The sequence below is a fragment of the Lepisma saccharinum genome, chromosome 11, assembly GCF_977018435.1.
Source record: "Lepisma saccharinum chromosome 11, izLepSacc3.1, whole genome shotgun sequence".
NCBI lineage: Eukaryota > Metazoa > Arthropoda > Insecta > Zygentoma > Lepismatidae > Lepisma > Lepisma saccharinum.
Genome location: NC_139239.1, coordinates 53,965,104 through 53,990,720, shown reverse-complemented (window position 1 = coordinate 53,990,720; position 25,617 = coordinate 53,965,104). Strand labels below are relative to the sequence as shown.

At 36.3% G+C, this 25,617-nt stretch overlaps 2 protein-coding genes across 2 annotated transcripts in view; one reads left to right on the top strand and one right to left on the bottom strand.

Moving 5' to 3' along the window:
• Positions 1–25,617, top strand: part of LOC145995255 (uncharacterized) — a 54,457-nt gene that overhangs the window by 5,829 nt on the left and 23,011 nt on the right. Inside the window, exons 2-3 of the mRNA XM_083131829.1 lie at positions 4,613–4,962; positions 22,260–22,634. Of these exons, the coding sequence (XP_082987955.1) occupies positions 4,613–4,962; positions 22,260–22,634 (725 nt within the window). The remainder of the gene's footprint in view (positions 1–4,612; positions 4,963–22,259; positions 22,635–25,617) is intronic.
• Positions 11,038–21,819, bottom strand: LOC145994805 (uncharacterized). Its single transcript, XM_083131112.1, has 8 exons — positions 21,300–21,819; positions 14,848–15,188; positions 14,335–14,541; positions 13,730–13,907; positions 13,252–13,427; positions 12,437–12,596; positions 11,912–12,039; positions 11,038–11,373 (listed from the first exon to the last, which is right to left on the bottom strand). The coding sequence occupies exons 1-8, from the start codon at positions 21,364–21,366 to the stop codon at positions 11,038–11,040; spliced, it is 1,593 nt and encodes a 530-aa protein (XP_082987238.1). The 5' UTR covers positions 21,367–21,819.

The following is a 25,617-nucleotide window of genomic DNA, read 5'->3' as shown; positions in this document are numbered from 1 at the left end:
AAAGGAGAATCTCCCGGTTTGGCGCCCCCCTCACGAGGGCGGTGCCCGAGTCGGTCGCTCGGCTCTTAATTCGCCCTGTGGAAGTCCAGGAAGACACAAAAAAATAAAATGTATATTCACCACTGCTATATCTGTGAGCAATTGCGAGCAGTAGAAAAAAAAGGCACCGAATTTGTGTGTTCGCAAGGGTGGAAAGAAGAGAGGGCGCACTTGGATTTTGTCCGGTGTCCCGGTGGGCCAGTCCGGCCCTGGATGGATGCTATATCGTTGACAAGATGCACATATCACGTGGTACATGTTCGGAATCTACCGATCTGCAAATAGTTCAACAGTGCAAATTTTACGGAAATACTGAAAAAGAGAGAGAGAGAGAGAGAGAGAGAGAGAGAGAGAGAGAGAGAGAGAGATATGCATTCAATAGAAATAGTTCACGCCCACATCTTCCTTTCAGCACAAACTTCATCACAAGTGCAGTGTGTAAGAAAGAAAAAACGGAATAAAAAGGACTGGAGCAACACAAAAGTAGGCATACCATCTTCATACTTTACCATCGAACACGTACCATAAGTAAAATTAGAACAAGCATTCAATTCATAAAATGTGACGAAACATATCGTGGCCACACTATATATCGCCAAAATATCGTGACAATACATATCGAAGCCACGAAATATATTGCCGAAATATCGTGACGATATATCGCCCAGCACTAATCATAACTCATCCTTATCTTCGCGGTTAGCCAAAAGGTGTCAGAAAACCGAAGTCAAATAAACCAAATCAAACAATCAATCTAATAAGCACAAGCTTTGGTTCATACACCACCACCGAGATTAATAAAACTTGGGGTACTACTTTACTATACCGGAGACACCTATCAATGATTTATTTCGCAATTTTTTACATTGCTAACGTATTATTCTGCATTGCGGAACATTTATTTAGGTGAAATAATGAATTTCTAACGAAAATAATGTCTATTTCTTACATTAACGAGTACTTACTGTTGTTCCTTATTTCCCACAAACCATCCACGGGTAGCCCCAAAAACCATTGACGTTAGCCCAAAAATTCACGATAGCCCCACGAACCATCGCGGGGACGAGGTATGCCTACTAGGTTAGGTTAGGCCTGTTAGGTTAGGTTCCATTAGCACTCCTTTCGTTCAATTTAGCATATACGGACAATACGAGAGCGTATTGTGCTCTCGTGCTCTCGTGCAGAAAGCAAATGGCGGCAGCAGCAATAGCGCGTTGGAAATAGATTTTCGTAGAAAACCACATGCATTCGCATTAAAATGGATCAAAACTACATTCCCGAACATCAACAACGCTACAGAAAATGATTTGCGTAAGTACTTTCTCCTGTAAATTTGAAGAAATCCGTCTCTGGTAGTGTAAAGTGTTACCAAACTTGGAAATATCCAGATATATTACTACAGGACAATAACTTGAACATAATTAAGTTACAATTAGACTACTTTGCATTGCCACTTTGGTTATATGTTGCTACAAGTTTGCGAATTAATTTATATTTTCCAATAGGTCGTATCATTATTTGTTTATAATTCTATCTATTAACACTTTTTCTAGTGGATACTGTTATTATTTGCTCAATTCATGAGATGTAAGGTTAGGTCATATCCTCAAATGATTGCCATCTATGTTTAACTCTTGTCGTAGATGATACGTACCTAATGTGTGACGCGTATCTTTATCAATATATGCCAGTAACTTCATTTTGTGCAATGTCAATATGCTAAGAAACAAGAGACTTAGATTCTGTTCGTGATCGTTTTTTATCGGATCGTTATCAATTTTCATTGTCTTAAGAGTGGAAGGGCAGATAGAAACAAACAAATGAAAATAGAAATACACCAACTTGGAGATTTGCATGATTCTATCTACTATTCTTCTTCACCAACAAAATTTACGCCGTAGGTACAGACAGGGTGGTCCAAAAAAAGGCAACCGAACACATAATATACATAATACAAAGGATCTACATTTCGGCTACCTTTTTCGAGCCACCCTGTATATGCATATGTTTATATATATATAAAAAGGCTTAGGCAATCAGTGATAAAACACGATAAAGAAAAGAAACCAAGCTGGGAAGTACAACGGATGTTTTCGTCTTTTCCCCAGTGAATGGGGCTCCTGACAATGGCCTTAATGCAAACAAGCATTGCTTGGTAAGCCGGTGGCTGGCTGCTTCTACCAAGCCTGATCCAAACTTTTGTTCTCGGAAGTAACTAGTAACAGTTATTTTGTTTTAGGAATTCTATCTTTTAAAAACAAGTAGCTTTAAATGTAATAATAACAACAGTTACTTTAATGTTACTTTACGACACATCAAGTAGAATGGAAGAGAGAAACAGGGGCAAGTAGACTTAATACCACCACATGCAAAGTACCATGGCTCGTATCAGAAACATAAATAAGTCTTACCTTTGTCTGTGATATACTGCTTGATTATGTATAATTTGTTTGCAAGAAAATATTGAGCAGTGACTAAGTTACTTTCTACAATGAGGATAGGCGTAACTTGGCGGAGGCAAGGGATGCAACCCATCCCCCCAATTTTTGGGGTTATTCAACTTTACAAGTTAGGGCACTTTTGTTGACCTATTGGAACCTGAAGAGAAAAGTACCCACACCCTCTTACAGGTCTGGGTAACCAAAGCCCGTTCTGCGACTATGAAAATTGATCAATCCATCGGCGATATGGTCTTTCTAAACTTCTTTTTCCCTTTGGCCTACAATTTACTAATTTTCGAGGCAAACGGCTATCTAGCATCCTCAGAACGGTAGCCGGACAATTGCGATGAACACAGAATGCAATCTGACATTTTAAATCTTCTATCAAATTGAAGGGTGACTTAACACCCCGTGTAATACCTCTTACAAGAGAATTATGTGAAATATTGATATTTTCGGCTGGGAATTTGGTTTAATCAAGTTTTTGAACATGGGCTAGAACCGACAGACACCTTTTGAAGTCACCCGTCCGTTTCCTCATATGTGCGAATACACTTTCCAACTCTGTCGTCGATTTTAATGTCACGCTCCTTCCTTTTCTGACCTTCTAGATTAAGTTCCATCCGCATGTAGGCTATTTGATCTTGGTGTCTTCTGCTTGGCTCTTGAGGCAGGCCAGAACATCATGAAGTTTTGGATGCGGTATTCCAAGCCACCTATTTATTTGGTTCTTCTAATCTACAGCATTATTAGTTCTGTGGCGCCTTTGGTTAGGTTAGGTTAGAAACTGATCATTGCAATTGTTCGTGATTTTAGCTTCATCGCAATTGTCCGCCATCGCGATTGTCCTAGATTCCTCAGAACATGTTGATTCCACTTTAACTGATATTTTAAAAGTTCTCCCACCATTGCTTCGACCCTCCTGTTATATCGGTTTCTTCACCATTAATTTTGTCTCGTACGGTTGCTCCACTGAAGATCGCAAGAATCTGATTTGAGAACAATTTATTCTGGTTCTATCATGTTTACGAAGAGTCCAACATTCGCAACCATACAGAAAAGCAGATTTTGAAATTATGTTGTGGTATCCAATTTGAATCTCTTTTCTCATTTGTTTTCGAAAATTTATTTTCAAAATTGCAGTTAATGTATTCTACTAAATTTCTCTCAACATCATTTTAGTGCTTGAACTGTGAAATATGGTTTCCCTAATATACAAATCATTTTATCGTTTATCACTCTTTTTACTCTAGTAAAATCTTTTACCATTTATTTCCATTGACTTAGTTTCATCTTCTGAACTTTTCAATTTACAAATTATTCTCACAAATATAATTTGTAAGAATTGATTAAAGTTTGAAGACAGACGTTTGTTGATATCTTCACTTGCAAATATTACTGTTTGTGGTATTGTATTCCCATCAATATATATTCATGGGACGTTAGACTTCAATTCTTGAGTTATTTTTTCAAGGTCCAAAATAAATAATAATGCAGACATACCACATCCTTATCTTAGTCCTTGATTTATTTCAAAGTCTTCCGTTGTTCTTTAATTATCAAGTTTAATTTTCACTAATGTAATTTCACAAAGGCTCTTTATTGCATTTACTAAATTATTTGGGGTCTTATAAATTATGGGACGTCTTAGAAATTTGTCTTTTTACTCGGTCATATACCTTTTCAAAATCCAAAAATAATACACAAAATGGGAAATTAAATTTCTTTAAATATTTGTGATTTCGTAAATGTAGAAGTTCTTTAGCAAATTATCCTGAATGCAATTTTTATGAGATGGAAAACTTTTCGATTCTACCCCTCTCCTCAAAAATTAAGCCCCAGACTCGATTATGCCCCCTCAAAGTTAGCCCCCCTCACGCCCATGACAATGAGTAACTATAACTCAGTTACTTTTAAAAAGTAACTTTCCGAACGCTGTTCTGCTCTGCGTTTCCTACACGCAGAATGACATAGTGGTTCGGTTCCCACTTTAAACTGTAGGTCCAGTCCCGATTAATCTTACTGTGCATAAAGTGGACTTAAAACAGCAAATCAAACAAACAAACACACGGAATGTAGACAGTCGTTGTTTATACGTTTTATTTCAATCAATCGTTTTCCTTTCGTTACAGTTTTGCCTGATAGAAAATAAACTCGAAACGTCGGCTTTGCCAGAGAGTTTTCGCTCTTCAAACTACTCATTCATTGACGAAGAAGGAGTGGACATTCAACAATTTATTCCAAATTCTCACCAAGGACCGCACCAGCCAGAAGGTCAGGACGATCAGCAACCAGCGAGAGAGGTGCACACTCAAATACAAGTGGTTTCTACACGTTTGAGACCATTGTCGTACGATCCGGGAGCGAAGCCCACTTTACCTGCTGATAGTTCACCGTTTATCCACGAGGTGACACCACAGAGCAGAACGAGATTTCTTACCATGCAAGGTACTCAGCGTGCAAAACGCCAAACATCGTACAGGTATGAATCAATCTGACCAATCTGCTATTTTCAAACAGATGCTCTATCTTTTATTTCACGACAGCTGTGCTAGATTTCGTTGTTGATAAGTAGAGCCCACACTTAAAGATACAAAACACGATTTTTTTAAAAAAAATGCATTAAAAATATACAACGAAGCCTGGAATTTAAAATTTCTCATTTAAAATGAAGATTTCTAAATTAGTGAGCATTATTTTTACGTAATATAGGCAGAACAGCGTACAATTTATTGCATATTTATACATGTATTGGTTTGTAAAACAGAATCTTGAAAATGTTATATTCTATTAAAGTTATATTATATATCAACAATCAATCTAGTCTCCTCTTCAGTCACGAAATATTTTCTTACATAAAATATTTTTATATAAAAAATTCCTTTGAACTTTGCAAGAATATTTTGAAGCATATTTGAATGAAACCATTTCTGAGGAAATGTAACGGTCACTTAAAAAGAATTACGTATAGAAACAACCAAGATTAGTATTTTTGTTGTCTTGTTTGTTTTAATTAGTGTTTATACTAATTAACTAAACTAACAACTAAACCGTTCGCTAAAGTAATCGGGCTACTGATTTCCTCTCATAGCAAGATAGGATGATTTCACCCCCTGGTTGTAATATACAACGAACATTGAAGATTACATAAAAAAGGAGATCTATTTCTTTTCTTATGTTAATTAAATATTTATTGTAAGTTCTAATCGTCAAGGCGATTACTACCAAACTGTGCTCCCTCTATCAACCCCGTGAGTAACCTCATTAAATCAAAACGCAGTTAAAACAAGATATTGCCCCAAGTTCTTAAAGAATTAAAGCACTTGCGGTACACAATAAACGAAAGAGGCAAAGCCTGGTCAATCTGCAATATTTGTGAAAGAGAGCTCTCGTATGTATTTGCGGACTACAGAGCTAACAGTGGAGGGAGTGAGTGAGGCAGGAGGCTTCGTCGGTTCCGTTCGTGCAGTGTTCGTCTCATTCGTAACAGTAAAGTGTGACATTGTGAACATGGCAGAAGAAACAGTAGGTGGTTTCGTTAAAGGAAGGCACCTTCCTCTGCTGTTACTTTCACGTCTCAACGTAAGCGGCTCCTACAAATTTTGTCTGCTTAATGACCTTGTTCTCGCACCGCACGGAGTGCTCGCTAACTTACACAAGTGCAAGCGAGTTGCCCAAATCTGAAACAGGCAATTTTAGGCACAACACAATATACATCTTATGGATGACGTAGTACCCTGAAATGTACTTCGGCATTGTAAGCCTGCAAACGCAGTTCATGACAACAGAATAGGCATTTTAGAGCAATACTACACAGAGAAAAATGTTTGTTTGGATTAACCAAAAAAATGGTAGTGGCAAACAAATAGTTTGTTTAAATAGGCGCCAACCAAACAATTGTTCACCAGTACCAAAAGATTTGGTCAAGTTCTATTTGTTTATCGTAAACAATTTTTTTGTTACCAATACCAAATATTATTTTGGTAAATCGAACCAAATCGAGCCAATTTGTTTAGGAAAACCAAATATTTTAGTCAAAATTACCAAAATTTCCCCTTTTTACCAAATGTTTTTACTTAAGGTTACCAAATGATTTGTTTTGGGTAACAAAATAATTTATTCAAAATTACCAAATCTGGTTAATTTTATCTTGCATTGTTGTTTATCATTACCAAAAATTTTGTTACAGGAACAAAATAATTTAGTAACATCTACTAAATTTACCTGATGTTACCAAGTAGTTTTATTTATGTTTACCAAATGATTTGTTTAGAATAACAAAATGATATTCAGAATTACTAAATCTGGCTAATGTTAGTGCATTTATATAATTTCCAAATTATGTCTAGAGAAAACAATGTTAAGCATGACTACATAGTTTAGTACCTGGAATGTTAACATCTTTAGAGCTAAGAAACAAAATCATGAGGAAACCATAAGCATAAAACTGGATATATTTTGAAAATTTGACTTTTTACACAATTCTTATTTATTGTATATATTTATTATATGAAGAACTTAGGTGTAAAATATGGGAAGTGACTTTTTGATCATTCCTTCATTTTCTAAGAGACAAGGTTATTAGAAACTATACTGTAGATAAATTGTTTTCATGCTATGTTTACCAATTTCAGAAGGTTTCACTGACCAATGCAAATTGTATGACCTGGAAATTTCACTCTAAAATTGAAGGATAGCATATTTTACTTTGCAACTCAAAAATGACCAAAATGTCGCCATGTTTTACATCCAAGCCTGCATGTAAGTAAAATAAAAGCACACGATCGACAATTAATTTCCTAGCAATGTCTATACAGTATAACAAGTCTGTTCACCGGTGGTATACCATGTAACATATGAGAATGAGCCTCTGTAAAAGAATGCAGATTTCCCCATTTCAGGCCAGAACTTTAGCAGAAAAACTAGTAGATATTGAAAGTTGGCCACTTGACACAATCACGGATCCAGCTGCGTAAAGGATATCAAATGAGACCATTCGATGGGTTTTTCAATTACAGACTTTTGCAGTTCAAAACTTTTAAAAAAATTCTCAGTATAAAGTGTACATCCAAGAAGAACAAGCATTTTACTCTGATAAGCTGATCAGAGTAATTTACCTATCTCCGCGTAACCGCAAAACAGATATCTTTATATACAACGTAGAACAAGCATTTTCAAATGTTTCAATGCAATTTCCTTACCATATTCTGAGAATATGAAAATTGGAAAAATACTTCATATCATAAAATTCATATACAATTAAAACAAATTTATCTCAATTCCTCATTGCATGAGGCATACAGTGAACACATGCAACATAAAAATATATGAGAAGAAATAGCATCAGGATAAAATAAAATGTACAGGTTATACAATTTTAAAAATATATTTATACTTAGTCTCCTTACTTGCAGTGAGTACAATGTTTAAATACAAATAAATATGCCATCAGAGAAAATAATAAAATTACCCAAATTCATACACAATGAACATAACATTACAAATGCCTCACATCCATAATACATACATAATGAAAGTGGAAATATGAACAAAGGTGATGATAAATACAATTAGAACAAACAAGTTTTAATATATATACTTGAGTCTCCTTACTTGCAGTGAGTACAATGTTTAAATACAAATAAATATGCCATCAGAGAAAATAATTAAATTACCCAAATTGATACAAAATGAACATAACATTACAAATGTGTCTCATCCATAATACATACATAATGAAAAGTGGAAATATAAACAAAGGTGAATAATGAAAAGATTCTCCCAGGCTATTGAACAGGTGAGTTGGGAAAAGATTACAAGCTTTTACCCTGAAGATGAGAGTGATGTTAGCTCTCGAAAGCTTTGAATTCTTTCCACAACTCACCTGGTTGACAGCCCGAGAGAATCTTTTCATCATCGTCACCAGGAAATCTTTTCCTTAAAGGTGAAGAATTTAACTACACGGCATTCCTTAGAGGAACATACCTGTCATCCTTTACATGTACAAAACATGTTGGATTGTGTTCAATGAGAGCACTGTGTGCAACACAAGTATATCTTCTTGTTGTACATACTTTATATGCATGAATATGGTTATTGAAACTGATTGTTTCCAATTCGCTGCACACAAAATAAACAGAAGAGTCCTGATCAGCTAAAATATCAATTATTTCACCAAATTGTGGGAAGTCATCTCTTATGACAGTAACTAATATCATTCCTTGTTTGTATAATGTTCCCTTTGCAGTTACATGATTAAGCCTATTCACTTTTGCAGACAGCTTTGCAAGCATGAAATCGGAGATTTCTGCAAAATAGGAAAGAGATGCCGTTTCTATTTCAGCACCTGGTCCAAAAGAAATCAAGGGAGTGTTAAAACCTCTTTGTGATACATATCGTTCTGCCTGCTGCAACTGATGCTTGAAACTTAGCGTAAAAGTAACATTTTTCCTTGTAGTTACTACAGAAGAGATTGTTTTAAAAACACTGTGTTTGGATTCAAATCTCATGCACCAAATGTTAATTAAAGGACCTGACTGGCGCATCACTTCAGGGTAGTGACACATGAAATGGTGTTTAGGTTTCAGTGGCTCCTGAAACAAATTTAAGTACATTTCATGGTGTTCCTCAATGAGACAACCCAGCAGTTTATCACACCCAAGTTGATAAGATGGTGCTGTTACTAGATCTATTATTTGTCTTAATGTACAATAGAAATACCACACTTCATCCTCATCTGGAACAAGATCTCCAATTATGAGTCCCAGATACCTAACAAGAAAAAGCATCTGTGCTGCAGACATATTCAAACTCTTCTTCTTTAAATTGTCCATTGTAATTATTGGTGGTCTGTTGCTTTGTTCATGAACACCAACATCTAGAGCTTGAATACGAGAATTCAACATGTCAAGCGTAAAGAGCCTCAAAGTTATAATGTAATGTCTCATAACATTTAGAAGATCATACACACAAACACCCTCAAACAAATCATGCATTATATCAACTGAATAGTTTTCTGTCACATGGAAAGATGGAATTTCATTAAACACACACTCTTCTTTAATACCAGTTGCAGATAAATTTTTAATAGCAATATCTTCACTATAATTACATCTACTTCTTAAAACCTCATTACCTACGTCAATGCTGCGTTGCAGCCGGTCTTTGGATATTTTACAGAATCGACATGAATGCAAAGAAGAGAAACTTTCAACATAACCAAGAATACCATGGAGTCCTAAGTTGTCTCCACATATAAGTCCAATAGCGAAAAAAATTCTTTCTTCTCCTTGTTCTGTGTTTATTGATATGCCTTCATTTTCAAGAAATATCAACTCCTGAATCAAGACCCTGAATGTAGCATTATTTCCAAGTTGTACTCTGTCTGATGAATGGAAGAGCAAAACTAAAAAAATATTTTCCAGTAGTGAACGGAACTCAGGAGGCATACATGGAATGCTTGCATATACTGCCCCTAACTTATGAATCCCTGCATGTGATCCTAGTGGATTGCCAGTCTCAAATTCATCAAAATAGATTAACAATGGCAATACTTTTTTGTTTTCAAATAGCTCTACCTTTTTCTTCCATAATTTGGCTTGGATGAAATTTGACAATGTATCTGATTGCAACAACTGTGCAACATAATCAAAAACTCTTTCAAATACAAAAGGGATAGAGAAAAGCAGAGTCAGAATATTATGTAGGGGAATGAAATGTCCTTTGGATTGCACTGGAGTAAGGACACGTTTGCCAGAAATGACTCTGTTTTCTAACCTTGTTCCTATCACATATTCAATAGGCCTAACCAAATATTTATTGCTCTCTAAATACTTTATTCTTAAATATTCCGATGACAAGCCATCGAAAGCATTCTCTAGCAAACCAAGTTTTCTTACAACTGATTCTTGATTTATTGGGTTTGGTGACTGAAATGCTGCCTTAACTTCTGTTTGTAGGGATGACAATAGAGGTCCATAGAAGTTTGTTACCATTGATATAATGTGTTGGATCTGTGACCTAGTTAAATCTGCTCTTGCATACAACTGTGAAATGAATGTTACACATTCCAACTGAATGTTTTCCCCAAATAAGTTATCATCAATTAATTGAAGGTGTGTATCTATACCCTGATCATTAGTTGGTTCACTGCTTTCAAATTCAACAGGCACATCAGAACTTGCAGTATTTTCAATATCAGAACTTGCAGTAATTTCAATATCACAACCTGCATGATGTGTTCTCCTGTGGTGTTTCCTAAATGATTTTATGCCAATGAAGTCTCGTAAACAACCATCATCACGACATTTGAATACACCATTTGAAGATATCATGTGCTGAAATTTTAAGTGCAATATTAGTGCTGAAAAATTTGGATAATGGTTGTTACAAATATAACACAACACCATTTTGTACTATATGGTAAAACACACAAATCTGAATTTGTTACATATGACAACAGTCTACCCTTACATCTAGGTTTAGGCTTAATATATTTCACTATATTACTAACATTGCAAGTAAGTTCTCATTAAAAAAGAGCATTCATAACAAGAAATCACAATCCAATGAGGTCAATCAGTAAAGTGTTCACCGACATAATGTGCTTGTCAGATTTTGTAGAAATGTTGTACACACATTTTTGAAGCAGAAGCCACAAGTGTTCTCCCTCTCTTGGGTATTCGGCATTCAGAGTGAAGAAACTCTTGAAGCAGATGTCTACTGCCTTCAGCACGCTATCAAACAAGTACCAAGTACTATTGATTATTGCATATGAAGCAGTAATGCTTCTCAAAGAAGGTCCCACCAAAATCACAAGCGGTTGTCTTGTGAGACCATATGAGGCCAATTTCCTATTCTTGTCTTCAATGAATTGCTCAACATCTCCAATTCCCTACAAATTAAATTTTTTTTTGGCAAATTAATACAGCTGGGAGGATCAACACAAGTAAAAGAAAACAAAATTATTGCTTAAACATAATTCCCTTGGCTTTCAAGTTATGAAATGAATTATTGAAAATATTAATTATGCAAGTTAACAACAAATACACTCTGCATACCTAATGATCCACCTAAAATACTACCTGCATCTGTTTCCATAAGCATAGCATAAGCTTGGTAAGTATATTTTGAAATATCAGAGATAAAGTTATAAATACATACATAAACATATATAAACTTGTAAAGCAGGCTTAATATGAGACATTTGCATTAAACAGCTTGGTACATTAACTATCCTAAAACTTTTTAACATGCCTCAATATCTCCAATTTACCATATATTATTAAAAAATCCAAATGCTGAAATTTGAAATATTTACAATAACAAAATCTACATGTATTTATTCTTGATGTCATATTTACTTAATATATCTGCAATTCAAACATGGCCTGAAATAATTAGTTTATAAGTTATTAAGCCTTAATAGTTACCTTTATGTGACAGACAAAGCTATCCTGAGACTCCTTCACAGTTGGTTTCCAAGTTTTCTTATGCCTTATCTGGGTAGTTGAACGGCACAACTGACTCAGCAAAATCAGTATTATAGCTGCTTTAGTATCTGAAAAAATATTGTTGGCATTACAATTTATCCTATTGACAGAGGTTATTTTTCTCATCCATTGCTGTACGTGGCAAATACTTCTTTTAAAAAAAGAAAATAATTTTCGAGTTTGAAAGAAAAAATCTGCAGTGCAAGTTGAGTGCAAATTATTTGATTCTTGGTGTTTTCAAGTGACAATCAACAATTAATATGTACATTGAAGGAAAGTTACAAGAGGCTACATTATCAAAATATGTCCACATATTACACACTGGTTGCTATAACTTTCATATGATATAATCTCCATGAATGAAGGGGAACTAAGTATTTGATGAAAGTTAATATTTAAGCCTAAAATAAATTTTAAAAATCTACATTGCATAATAGCAAGGAAAATAAATCATGAAGTTATTACCTCTTGTAGCAGATTCATCGTCTAAGACACTTAAAAGTTCTACTGATGCATCATCTTTGAGCCTGTCAACCATTAAGTTTGTCAGCTTCTTAGATATAGACTCCCATTCTGCAAATAATGGTCTGTGATTGGGAAAAATTCTCTTGAAGTCTAGATCAATCTGTGAAAATTAAAAAACATTAATACAATGTCTCATCTTCATACAAAGTCTTATCTACCTATCTAAAGTCACTATTTGTGCTCTCTTTATGCACAGGTAGGCTAATCAGAGCTGGACCTACAGTTTAATGCAGAATCTGAACTACCCAAACACACTGTAGCAGAGTTCATTAACATGTGACAATATAGTTTGTCCCCCCCCCTCTTTAATGGCTGCTGTAGTTTGATAGAGAGGATCTCCGAGTATAAACATTGTGTTGTGAAAAGGGCGTTGAAGTGGCAAAACATTTGTGTAAAAGAGTCACAGCAAAGTGTAATCTAAATGTACAGGGTTTGACATGGTGTAAATTTAAGTTAGGTATCCTCTGAAAGGAAGTGTTTTTATGTGACCAATTTTTTTTTTGGAGTTTTCACATTCTTACGTTAGTCGTTTACATACCATTGACTGCATATGCTTTCTCGAAATGCCCCATGAAATGAATGACATAAGTGCACTTCATAAATGTGATTGAGACAAATGTCACCCCTTCCCATCCCTTAAAAAGGCAAGGAATATGATCTCTACAGCGTAGCCATGGTGCTAGAAGTTCACTTTGAATCAGCAGCCACCAACAATTCAACTAATGAAAGAACAATGATGTCTGAGATATGCTTACCAGTGTGTAGCCTAGAGGTTGTTTCAATGCTGGCCACAATGATAACACTTCCTGTACAGTTTTACTCTCTTGCCTGGAACGAAATTTGAATGTCTTCTTCCAGTGTTCAATCACATCATTCCATGGCTCAACATTGTATTGAAGCCATGCTTTGCTGTCAGTGTTTTCATCATAATCTGGAAGGTAATGGAAATATACACAATATTGAGGTTAACAACAAACTCTAGAAGTTACTAGAATAGTACACAAGATTGATTGATTTGGTGTTTTAAGTCCACTTTATGCACAGTAAGGATAACTGGGACTGAACCTACAGTTTAAAGTGGGATCCGAACCACCATGAGCCTCCACCGGGTACCGAACCCGGTACAATAGTGCACAAGAATAAGCCTACCATAAAAAAACTGTAATACTGACATTCACATAATTTAAGAACTTCTACAGTGGCATTTACAGTATATTCAATTATCCAGCTTACCTGTCAAACCATCTTCCACAGAACTGGTGTCCGGTATATGTTGGTTACGCTGTCTCACAGCACCTATTACACCACTTCTACGTAATGTTCTCCTGGTATTTCGGTATCGATCCACAAGTTTTCCTTTCGAAATTTTCTGATCTGGTCCTTGAGCCTTTGGTTCTATGTAATAAATTTCCTGCAAAACATTTAAGTTCTGTCAAACACACAAGTTAACTAGAATCAATAAATATGAACATTGAATGTCTAAAACAATTTTGTGAAAATATATTAAGATGTATAATGTCTTATACATCTATACATATCTAATAGACATTAGTTTGGCTTAAGTTCAAAGAAACCTCACTATGCTAGTTCAATTAGACATATGTACATAGTGACTAAGTACAACATGTTATTTTTTATTTAAAAAAATAAAAATACTTTTAACAGCACTAGAATGGTTCAGTCAGATTGGAATTATACTTGAATAAACAAACAAAACATATTTGTACCTTAGTCACTCAAAATCAGCCTTTACTTACAATTCAGTAGCATTTCATATACAAAAAAGTAATCTCATTTAATCTAGCAACGTAAAGATTTAACTTCATCCTGTGTCTTACCTTTTGCTCTGTTGGAAAAACCTCTGTAATTTTGATACTCAAATCCAGGAATACCTCGTTCGATAAATGGGTATTTATTTGTAGGAAATGGTCGACAATCAGTGACACTAGTTGTCGCCTATTTTGTGCACTCAGGCGACCATTCTTCTGGTAATCGATAAGAATTTTTTTCCCATGCAGTTTCTCATTCAGAAATTCTTCCAATATCTGCAACATGGAAAAGCACCATATTAGTGAGTCATTTGTAGGTTTTTTTGTGGGAGGAGAGCATGCAAGCATTGTCATCTTCAAGATCTTGAACTATTCACAGTAACACACACACACACACAGAGAGAGAGAGAGAGAGAGAGAGAGAGAGAGAGAGAGAGAGAGAGAGATAGAGAGAGAGAGAGATAGACAGATTGAGATTTTCCTGAATGTGAAACTTTAGTCTGCACATGCATGTAACCTAAGAAGTTTCCCCAATATTCACATACAAAGATTACATAATTAAATTTTGGGCATAAAACTTACAAAGTCTGATAACTTCATTATTTTACAGAGCGGCTGTTGTGCATCATCATTAATGTTCAAAACAGTAGGTTGCCTTTTTCTGCATGGTTCAGATACTTCTTCCTTCTGTAAGGAATTATCATTATCTGAAGTAATTTCTAGTGGATCATGCTCTAGATTTATGTTTGAGTCTGTAAAGGACACTGAGCCATCATCCATCACACTGCATGTTACATAATTATCTATTCCTCTGAATTCTCTCCACTTTGTAAGAAACTTTGCTCTTGTTCCAATTTTGGGGATTAACTTGCCAATCAACTCTTCTGTGAGGACATTAAATGCCTCATCATCAATTTCTTCTTCTGAAATTAAAAAAAAATTCCAAAATAGGTCTACATTACACTGGTGTGTTAATAACTATTGAAGTATCATTTACCAACAGGTTTGAAGTGTAAGTTCAAATGTGCAAAAATATTTTAGCTATTTTAAGTAAATTGTCTCTTGCAGTTAGTTAATTTTATGTCGGAAACTATTTTTTCCAGGAATTTTACTTTCGACCCTCACATTTTACTGAGACAAAACTATCCATTATTAGTTTTGGTTCTTGCACTCAGTGAATAGTATGAAAATTTTAATAAAATTAACCCATGGCACAACAGACCATAAGGACCTATGCCTACATACATACTGTTGGCTTTACTCCCACCTGTCGAGGTAAAGTTTCTTTCACCAGGTTACATTATTCATTTGTAATTCCCCAGTTTCCTAATGACACACAGACAGAAACCTCAAGAGAAAAGTTATGCTTTAAACCAGGATTCGAACCTGCATGCATCTCATAGCTGGAGCCCAAAGCATGACACCTTAGACCTCACGAATATGGTGCAGGACATGAATATTGCAATATTTTGAACAAAGTCTTATTTGGAAAGTTAATTAATTCACAGAAATATATTACTGTACAAACATGCAAGTTCTCTGATTATGCGTAACAGCAAATTATAAATTTCAACGCAAATATTATGGAATATCTTAAATTACAGGAAAACTTATTTAGAGGGTAAATATAGTTGCTACAAGAAAAGGGTATCTTAAGTCCTATCTTTTCCTTTAAGGAATAATTCATTCCCTGTAAATTTATTTTGTTATTAGTTCCATGTGACACCACATGGAATCGCTCTACAGTGCAAATAATCACTTCTGTATATATTATGCAAATTAAGGAATGATTGCTGCGTGATGGCTATGCACACCTATATATAACATTTCTATTGTGATTTGGACAAGTATAGAGCTATGAACAAGTTAAATATGTGTAGAACATTGCAATTTACATATTATTGCTTTTCAAATTTCTTAATTAAAAATGTGCATGTACTCAGCTCTGTTCTCAACATATTTTCTGATGCAGGGAGGAATTTTGTCTACTTTTAGAAAATAAAATTTCATTTCAGAAAGGCAAGTACTTTACCAGATGGTTAGAATAGCAGAAAGAGTTTCCGCAGGAAAATTATTTTCATCACATAGTTACTTCATTCACTGCCATGGATCTACACAGAACCTTAAGTAATAATTATTTCAATTAGGTTGAGAGATTCTTGAACCTGCCTAACCTACATACCATATTTATTTTTGCCTGAAATTATTTTTTAAGAGATGCATAGAATTTGACTGCTTAATCTAACAACCAGTGCAAATTAAGATGAAATATAATCTGAGAGTTTAGCCAGTCTCACTTGCTCACTTGCCGATCCACCTCAGACTGAAAACTATCATAAAATATTTTTACGCCCTCAGTTCGCAAGGGCAGCAAGAGGGGGGAAGGGGAGGGGGTCCTCACATGATCCTTAAAACAATGCCAACTGAACAAACTATATACCACTGCACAAGTTTAGATGCTAATAACTGTTGAATAAAGTGAAAAGTAATGTTTTCTCCAAAACTAATAAGAGAATAATGTTGGCTCTGTTGAAAAATGCTGCACATGTAGTTCGTAGCAGTCAATGAGTGCATAATATTTCAAGTTGATGTACCACTGATAGCAGTTAACGGACACACTAGTATAAAGTTTCAGTACTCTTACATTACAACAGAGGCTGCATATTCTAATGAATTCCTTCTCCATACAGTTTTGAAATATATTCCCCAATATGGACTAGTCAAATTAATTACATGAACTTCACAACAATATTCAAAATGCAGAAACTCATTCTGTTACGAAAATGTATATCTCAGAAATGAACACAAGTAAGTACCTCATCAGATTGTTAGAATAGCAGAAACTGTTTTTGCAGGAAAATTATTTTCATCATGTAGTTACATGCTATTTCTCTCACTACCATGGATCTATAAGTTAAATTATTTACACAGAACCTTAAGTGTGTGGTTTAACAATTCAACGATCCTTAAGTAAGGAAGCTAGAAGGAAGGAAGTGAGGACAGACCTAAGTGCCTTGTGAGACTTGCATTAACCTTTGTACAAAAATAAATCCCCACTCACAGACAAATGGAGAAAACATAATTACTAATCCAGTGAGAGACTCCAGAATTTTACACTTAAAGTGATTTAGAAAATTAATGCGTAAGTCAACTTTGAATATGCAATCACAGTTGATTTGTGGTTGTATTTTTCACCAGAAATTCCACAATCATATGTGCAAAAGGTTTAAATCTAGATGCTTTTATTTTCAGAATTTCAAACCATGCTCTTTTGGAACTATATTATGATTCATGTTAAAGAATACTGGGTTCTGCACAATACTCTTTGCTTGAGATGCATTTTTGTTAAAAAAACAAACGACAATTTGTACTGCTACTGCAAGTGTCACATGACATACGATTGAAGGGGTACGTTAATAATTCTGGTTTAGGGCTGTTAGCATTAAAATTACTTCTGTAAATACTTCCAACATGTGACAATGCAATTCCTGGTTTCAGCACTATCTGCTCTTCTCATCACCTGATGAAGGTAGTTGTGGTCAATATTAACAAAAAATCTCATACAAGGCAATCTGTATCTCATTTAAAAATGAACGTTTTCATTCACCAGGTGGTGAGAAGAACAGAAATCAGTGCTTGCATCAATGTATGTACTCAGGTTCTTAAATAAAAATTTCACACATTCTCAAAAACTTTCATTAAATCACTCAAAAGAGACAGTAAAATATTATTAAAATAAAATGTCAATGTAATTATTTAGGCCTTGACTATTTTCACCAGATGGTGAGAATAGCATTATGACTATCTTCACTAGGTGGTGAAAATAGCATGTGGGTCTATTTTCACAAGGGAATGAGAACAGCGTATGTGGCTATATTAACCAGGAAAATAATTACCTGAATCATACCACAATATTGTCCTATCTCATTTTACTATATTCATTTGCAGTGTTGATAACTTACTGCTAAAAAGGTATTTTAAATTAAAAATGGGTGTTGCTACTACTGTGACCACGTAGTGAGAATAGCAGAAAGTGCTGAAGACCGGGAATTACATGATCACATGATTGGAAGTATTTACAGAAGTAATTTGAATGCTAATATCACTAAACCTGACCTGCCTAACCTAACAACGAAAGCATTTAGGAATGTAATATCCTTCATACTCATGTGACATATTGGCAGCACCAGTCCATCATGTGGTATTTTCCCAACTCCATGTCAAACAAAAGAAAATATTTGTCTCCTGCATGAAAATAATTGCACACAGACGTAAGCTTCGTACACAAGTATTTATCTAAGTAATTCTAATGCTAATAGCACTATTCCTTACCTGCCTAACCTAACAATGAAAGCATTTAAAACGTAATACCCCCTCACCCTCATGTGACACATTGGCAGCACCAGTCCATTGTGCGGTATTTTCCCAACTCCATGGCATACAGAAAAAAAATACTTATCTACTGCACGAAAATAATTGCACACATACGTAAGCTTCGTACACAAGTATTGGAACGACTTGAGATGACCGGACCCCTCTCCGATTTTCTTCATATTTGGGATACTCACTAATTGAGGCTTCCTAATCACGAATCTGAAGTTAAAATTTGTCGGAAACATCTAGAAATTGCAAAATAAGCTAAAATAAGGAGTTAGTTTTCGGAATGGAAACTGTCGATTTTCGTGATTTTATTTGTTTCACAACCAAATTCCTGATACTATCACAACACCAAATTTTAACTATGTTTGCCTAACCTAACCGAAACTAACCTAACCACGCGCCAATGGTTCAGTAAGTATGAGCAGTACTATAAAAATCGGAGAGCGGTCCGGTTGCGAAAATTGATTTGCTTATTTTGCAATTTCTAGACGTTTCCGACAAATTTTAACTTTAGATTCATGATTAGGATGCCTCAATTAATGAGTATGTCAAATATGAAGAAAATCGGAGAGGGGTCCGGTCATCTCAAGTCATACCCAAGTATTTACCGAAGTAATTTTAATGCTAATAGCACTAAACCTGACCTGCCTAACCTAACAATGAAAGCAATTGGGAACATAATAGCCCCTCATACTCATGTGACATATTGGCAGCACCAGTCCATTGTGTGGCATGCAGAAAAAAAAGTACTTTGTTTCCTGCACGAAAATAATTGCACACAGACGTAAGCTTTGTACACATCAGCAACCAAAGAATACACACATCGATGTAGCAGGCCACGCCAGGTTGTAGATCATGCACATAGTTTAAAATCTTGTGAAAATAACTCAAAAGGTAGCTTCACCACCTGGTGAAAATAGTCACTCAGAATTATTAACACAGAGTAACAGGCTTCATCAGGTGGTAAAACTACATTTTGTTCTATTTTCAGAAAGTCACATTATTTTTCATGTCTACCTTGTATGAAATTTCTCTTTTGGTACCTCTACCAAAAAAATAATCCATTAGCACCTTTCTAAAAAAATAATGAGTGGGAAATTTCTGTAGTTGAGTATGTTAGTCAGGTTTCAATAGCTCTCTCATATTAATCTTGATTTTTACATTTTCCAGCTAGTTACTTAACTTTGAAATCAATTGATTGAGTGAAATATTAGCCATAATTTAGTAAAAGTTCCTTACTTTACATAATATTCTGCAGAAATGCTTTTTTCATTTACAGGCTGCAGCACCGTAACATGTCCAAGAATTTCAATTTTCACCAATACTAATTTTGAATGGTAAATTATCACACAACACATACAGTTTCAACTAAAAATTTATTAATTGAAACTTGCTGTGTAATCATCATTTTTGATTATATTAAAGACTACAAAAAAAAAAAAAGATTTAAGGCACGTGCTACATGCAGTATCCCCTCGTGGTGAAATAAAATCTCATGAAAGTAACACATTTTCTTCAAATAAACTGTTCTAATTTTCTGTAATTTGCATTTGGATGGAAGTTGCAGAAAACTTAAATTGCAAAGATAGAAGTCTAGACCTAGGGGCACTTTAAACCATGTGGCAACTATCTTGCAATAGTACAAACACGCATGCTGCACACAAACAAAATAATCTATCTCGAAATTTGCTCTCTATCATAATAATTTTATGCCAGATGCATATTGGTGTAAATGCTTGAGAATACTAAATAATAATAATAATAATAAAATCGCCTTTATTGGAGCGGGCGTGTTTCGGCCTCTAGGGCCGTTCTTACAACATAGCCTTGTTTGAAAAAGACGCCATCTTCATAAATATTAGATACATTGTGAACTCGTGGATGATGATAACATTAATTTTAATCACATAAAGCCAAATATGTAAATGCTTTCACACTAGATGGAGTACATTTCCTGGTATAGGTGTACAGCACATAATGGCTATGAACTTGCCTAAATAAGGTTATGTGAATACGAAAAAGTGCTACTTTCGTTAGGTGGATGAAAATTACAAATAACTGTGCATATATACTAGAGGTCTGCACGGGCTCGGGCCAGGCTCTCGGGCCTAGGCCCGGCCCGGCCCGCGGGCCGGACTCGGGCCATAAATAACCAGAACTTCTCGGGCTCGGGTCGGGCCCGGGCCTCGTGACTATTTTGTTAGCGAATATTGTCATCGAAAAATAATTTTTAATTATTGAAATTATGGTTTACTTCGAGAATGAGAATACATTTTTTTATAACAGCTAGTTAACGAAGTACAACAGTGCCCATTTTTTTTTCAAATGCTGAATTGGAAAGTAATTTTAATTATGTTTTCGGGCTCGGGCCGGGCTCATGTTTACTTATTATCGGACTCGGGTCGGGTTCGGGTTTCTTTTCCTCGGGCCGGGCCGGACTCGGGCCTTACAATTTAGGCCCGTGCAGACCTCTAATATATACATAAATATATATTCAACTCGCTCTACTATAATGAACGTAGTTAATACTCAGAAGTTCCTTTTTGGCCAACCACTACCACCACGTGGCAACGAAGAAAAGAAAAAAGAAAAGAAATATAATTAGCCTGAAACTTGAATTTTACCTTAAATTATTAATATAATTATTCACTTACCTCGGAAAATCTCGATAAGTGGAGCCAAGCCCCAACTTTCTAATCTCGACTTCACAACATCATCCATTATGAGGGGGAAAAATATTTCTTCTGTTCCGTGGTCCGTATTTTCAGTCCGACGAGCTCGACCACCAAAATCCTAAAGAAATGACCTAGCCTAGACAAAGACTGTCTTTGCCTTGTGGTCACTCGCACTCGTGTTTTGCGCATGCGCTGAGAACAGTCCTGACGCACAAAATTCACTGAAATTCTTGCTGAAATTCACCGTGCGATCGTTCAGATACAGCGGTTTGTGTTTTTGAACGTGCGTACGCCATAACAGACGTATACTTTTAGCGTGTGCGTAATGGTAAATGTTATCTAGTTATTGTAAATTTAACCAAACGTTTTGTTTCTCTTCACTTAAATGTGTATAATTTTGTTTACGAGTACCATATTTCGTCTAACCAAATTTTTTTGTATTCTTAAACAAAATGCTTTAGTAATTACAAGTAACATTTGGTTATCGGAAACAAAAAGCATAACCAAACAACTCAACCAAACTTTTTTGGTAATTCCAAACAAACCAGTTTTTTCTGTGTAATAAGGGTGTGTGCAAAGGCGTAATTTGGCGGGGCAAATAGGGCCCTTACCCCCGCAATTTTCAGGTTTATGAAGATTCACAAGTTAATGGAACTTTTGTTAACTTTCTGGAACCTGAAGAGCAAAGTAAGGAGTATTTTTTATTGTTTTTGCAAATGTAACAGTTAATTATCAAAATAGTTCTGGAGGATATTTTTATGGGCTTGAAAACGTTTTGATTTTTCCCACCCCAAAGTTAAGCCACAAGTTCGATTCTGCCCAACCAAAGTTAGGTCTCAAGTTATGCCAATTGAAATGAAGGGTTGGAAGGCACAAATGTAGTTTAAGGTTGTCGCGCCCAGAATCCTGACTTCAATCCATCCATCAATACATCCACAGGTCTTCACTGGACACCAACGATGATTACGAACCAGACTTCAGGACAAGGGGTCAACGGAAAAGGATAAACATGCGATCCTTGGCAAGGGTAGGTCCTGTGACGTCCAGAGTGTCATTTGAGTCCTCGGGATCCTTCTCTGCCGCCGCCCCAGACAACTACACCACGTTCGACGAGGTGGAAGATGAAAATATAACCACCAATGCTCACAGCTCCAGGCGGCAAGTCTCGAGGACCAGCGGGTTCGGCCGGGTGCCTACCCACAGGACGACCCTCAATGTGTTTCCGGGTTGGCCTTTCCTTCCCACCGTGGGCGTGTCTGGACCAATTTGCGCCAACGGCAAGACGTACTGCACTAACACGGATTATTATCCCAGGTAAGTGTGAGCTTGTGAACTTCTATTGAAGATCAAAATGTTAAAGGCAAAGTTTCTCGTAGCACCGTGCCATGAAGACACATTTCTGGCTATTTTGGAGGTGTGATCAGCACCACACTCCGCCGCCTTCACCTCCCAGGGTTGCCCCCACATGCCCATTGATTTGAGGCTGGGTGAGCCCCAGAGCCGCTTTATGCGGGGACAAGGCCGGGTAAATTCCGACCTTAGATCACCCAGCCCGGGAACCGAACCCGGGTCTCCCGCGTGGCAGTCAGACGCCTTACCTACTAGACCACCGCGATCAAGAAGAGCATTTCATTTTTTATTTTTTTTTAAAGGTTTAACCTCAGTCTCAAAACTGCTAAATTTGAAATGATGGTCTTCTTACAAAGAATCCGTGCTAGTCTTACCTCTAACAATACCGCACAGGTGATTTCCGTGATTTCCGATAGGTGGAAGCACTTGATTACCACCGTCAGGTTTCTATCGCATAGGAACTGCAAAACATGCGATCCCGTACGAACGTTTTCAGTGATGTGGTAAGGCCAGTGCATTTTATGCTTGTGTTGAAGATTTTAAGTCACACAAATAGAAACTACGGACAATTCACAGCTCGCCTACTACATGAAACTGAAAACTTGGAGCATGTAAAATATCGTACTTTGGAAACCTAAAGATGAAATGTACGTAATGGGTATCCGCTTACACGAATTACGAAAGGAGATGATAACAGTTTGAAGTGAAGAAGTCATAGTTTCTGGAAGAAAATATTCTCTGCAAAAATGTGATTGGAACCCCAATCAATGATGTCACTACCGGGTATCGAATCTGGGACCACTTGATTACAAAGGAGACCTCATTACGACTGAGCAGATTGCAGGTACTGAAAAAATTTTCGTCTGAAATTATCCGGTCCGGGAATCTAAACCGGATCTCCTGCTTGGCAGTCAAGCACCTTCCCTACGCGGCCACTGTGATTCTGTCAGGGTTGTTAAAGGTCCAGGAATTTTAAATAAATTTAATTCCGGTCCAGGAGAGAAAAATCAGCAAGCGTAAATGGGTTCTGGGCCGTAAAGAACCTTTTTATCTGTAAAGTATTTCAATTCGGTCCAGGAACCTTCTATCCGAACCAATTTAAATTCGGTCCAAGAACATTTCTTTCCGAATCAGTTTAAATAGGGTCCAAGTTCCGTTCTGAAATGAAACAATACGCAATTTGTATCGAATACGGACCTGACGATAAACAATTATCCACTTGTGAGCATGAAAGACTAATCCAGTTGCTGGCTGTCTCGAGAATCTAAGGTACAAGGTAGAAATGGGAAAATCATTGCAATCACTTTGCCCCTCTATATGTAGCCCCATTCTATCGCGCGCGTTCCTTCCTTGGTTGTTACCAACACTGCCCGTCCCTGTTGTAATATATGCTGGGAACACAGGAATCTCACGTTACCCCATCGACGGCTCCTATTGGCTGCGGTTCCTAGATCGGATGCCGGAGCAACACGTGACGTGTTTGTTTGAACTCAATGTGACGCCACACTAATATAATCTATTGCGTTCTGTACAGTAACTCTTCGACAAGGGAGTTTGAACGTGGCCCACGAGAGAAGAACAGCGTTATGATTACATTGTTACATGTAAATCGCGTTTAAAAATTTGTGCAAGTTATTGAAATTCGATAGAAGCATGTTGTGCATGAGAAACGGAGAAATAATATGCACTGACCTCAAACTGTATACGCTAGACTTTCCAGCCTGGATAAAGCGAAGACAAATACTAGAGAAATGGTTCTCAACCTTTGTGAAACCATGTCCCGGTATTTTATCTTTATTTTTTTAAGTCAATGCCATTAGCCCAAGAATTTTCCTCGTAAACACGTTTCCAGTATTTAAGATTTTATGCATGGATTAACATATACCCTTAAAATTATATATTCATAAATAAATTCTGGCATAATCAAAAATAGTAATAATATGTAGTTTGATTACGTGCAGGATTGTTGACAAATATAAAAATATGGATAACGAAGCGGTAACGTTGTTTCCTTGTAATTAAGAGATCCCGGGTTCGATGCCCGGTGGAGGCACGTAGTGGCGCGGATCTCACTTTAAACTGTAAGTCCACTCCTGATTAATCTATTTCTGCATAAAATGAACTAACAAACGAAAACTCACAACTCAAATATGATAATGGGATTGTGTTATTTGTCAATCAATTTCATCAGAAACTTTCGCAGCTCAGTATAGTTGATACGAGGGCCCGGCGGTTGAGAAACAATGCACTAGAGTACTTTACCACGTTGACTGATCTATTTTGGACTAACGTGCCCCCATGTTCTGGCTTTTTCAAATATAAGCAGTCACGTCCTAAAAACGGCTTCTTTATACTATGTTCAAGGCAAATTACAGGCGTTAACTGCATCAAAAACTTGATAAAGCGAAAAGAACGTTGTGTTTAAATCTTAAAACATTGTACATATCGATAATTTATTATATTAACAAATTAGAGCTTCAAACATGTTGTAAGGCCTCCGGTTGAGCTCTCTTCTAGAGTTTAAATATAGCTCGTTGTAGTGAAGCATTCACTGCGCATACACGAACAACAAACTGAGGCGCCAGATTGCACGGTATTGAGAAAACGGCCAGTTCGAGAGACACGTAAGCGACATGCGACACGTGCATCTTGCCGCGTCGCTTCGGTTCAAAAAGGTTCAATTGATTACTGAGTTTTCGCTTGCAAGCACGTGTCTCTTGTCGCGTGTCTCTTCGGTGTGAATTCTCCCTAACACATTTCATTTCTAGAGTTAAAATACCTTAACTACATTCAACCGCAACTATACCGTTTACCAGTGGCGGCGATTGGGTTCCAAAACCAGGTTTGCAAGGTGCCAAAACTGGCGGGGGGGAGGAGAGGAGGAACACAGTATATTTCCCTTTGTATGCGGGAAGAAAAGTGGTGAAAAGTGGGGGGAACTGCCCCC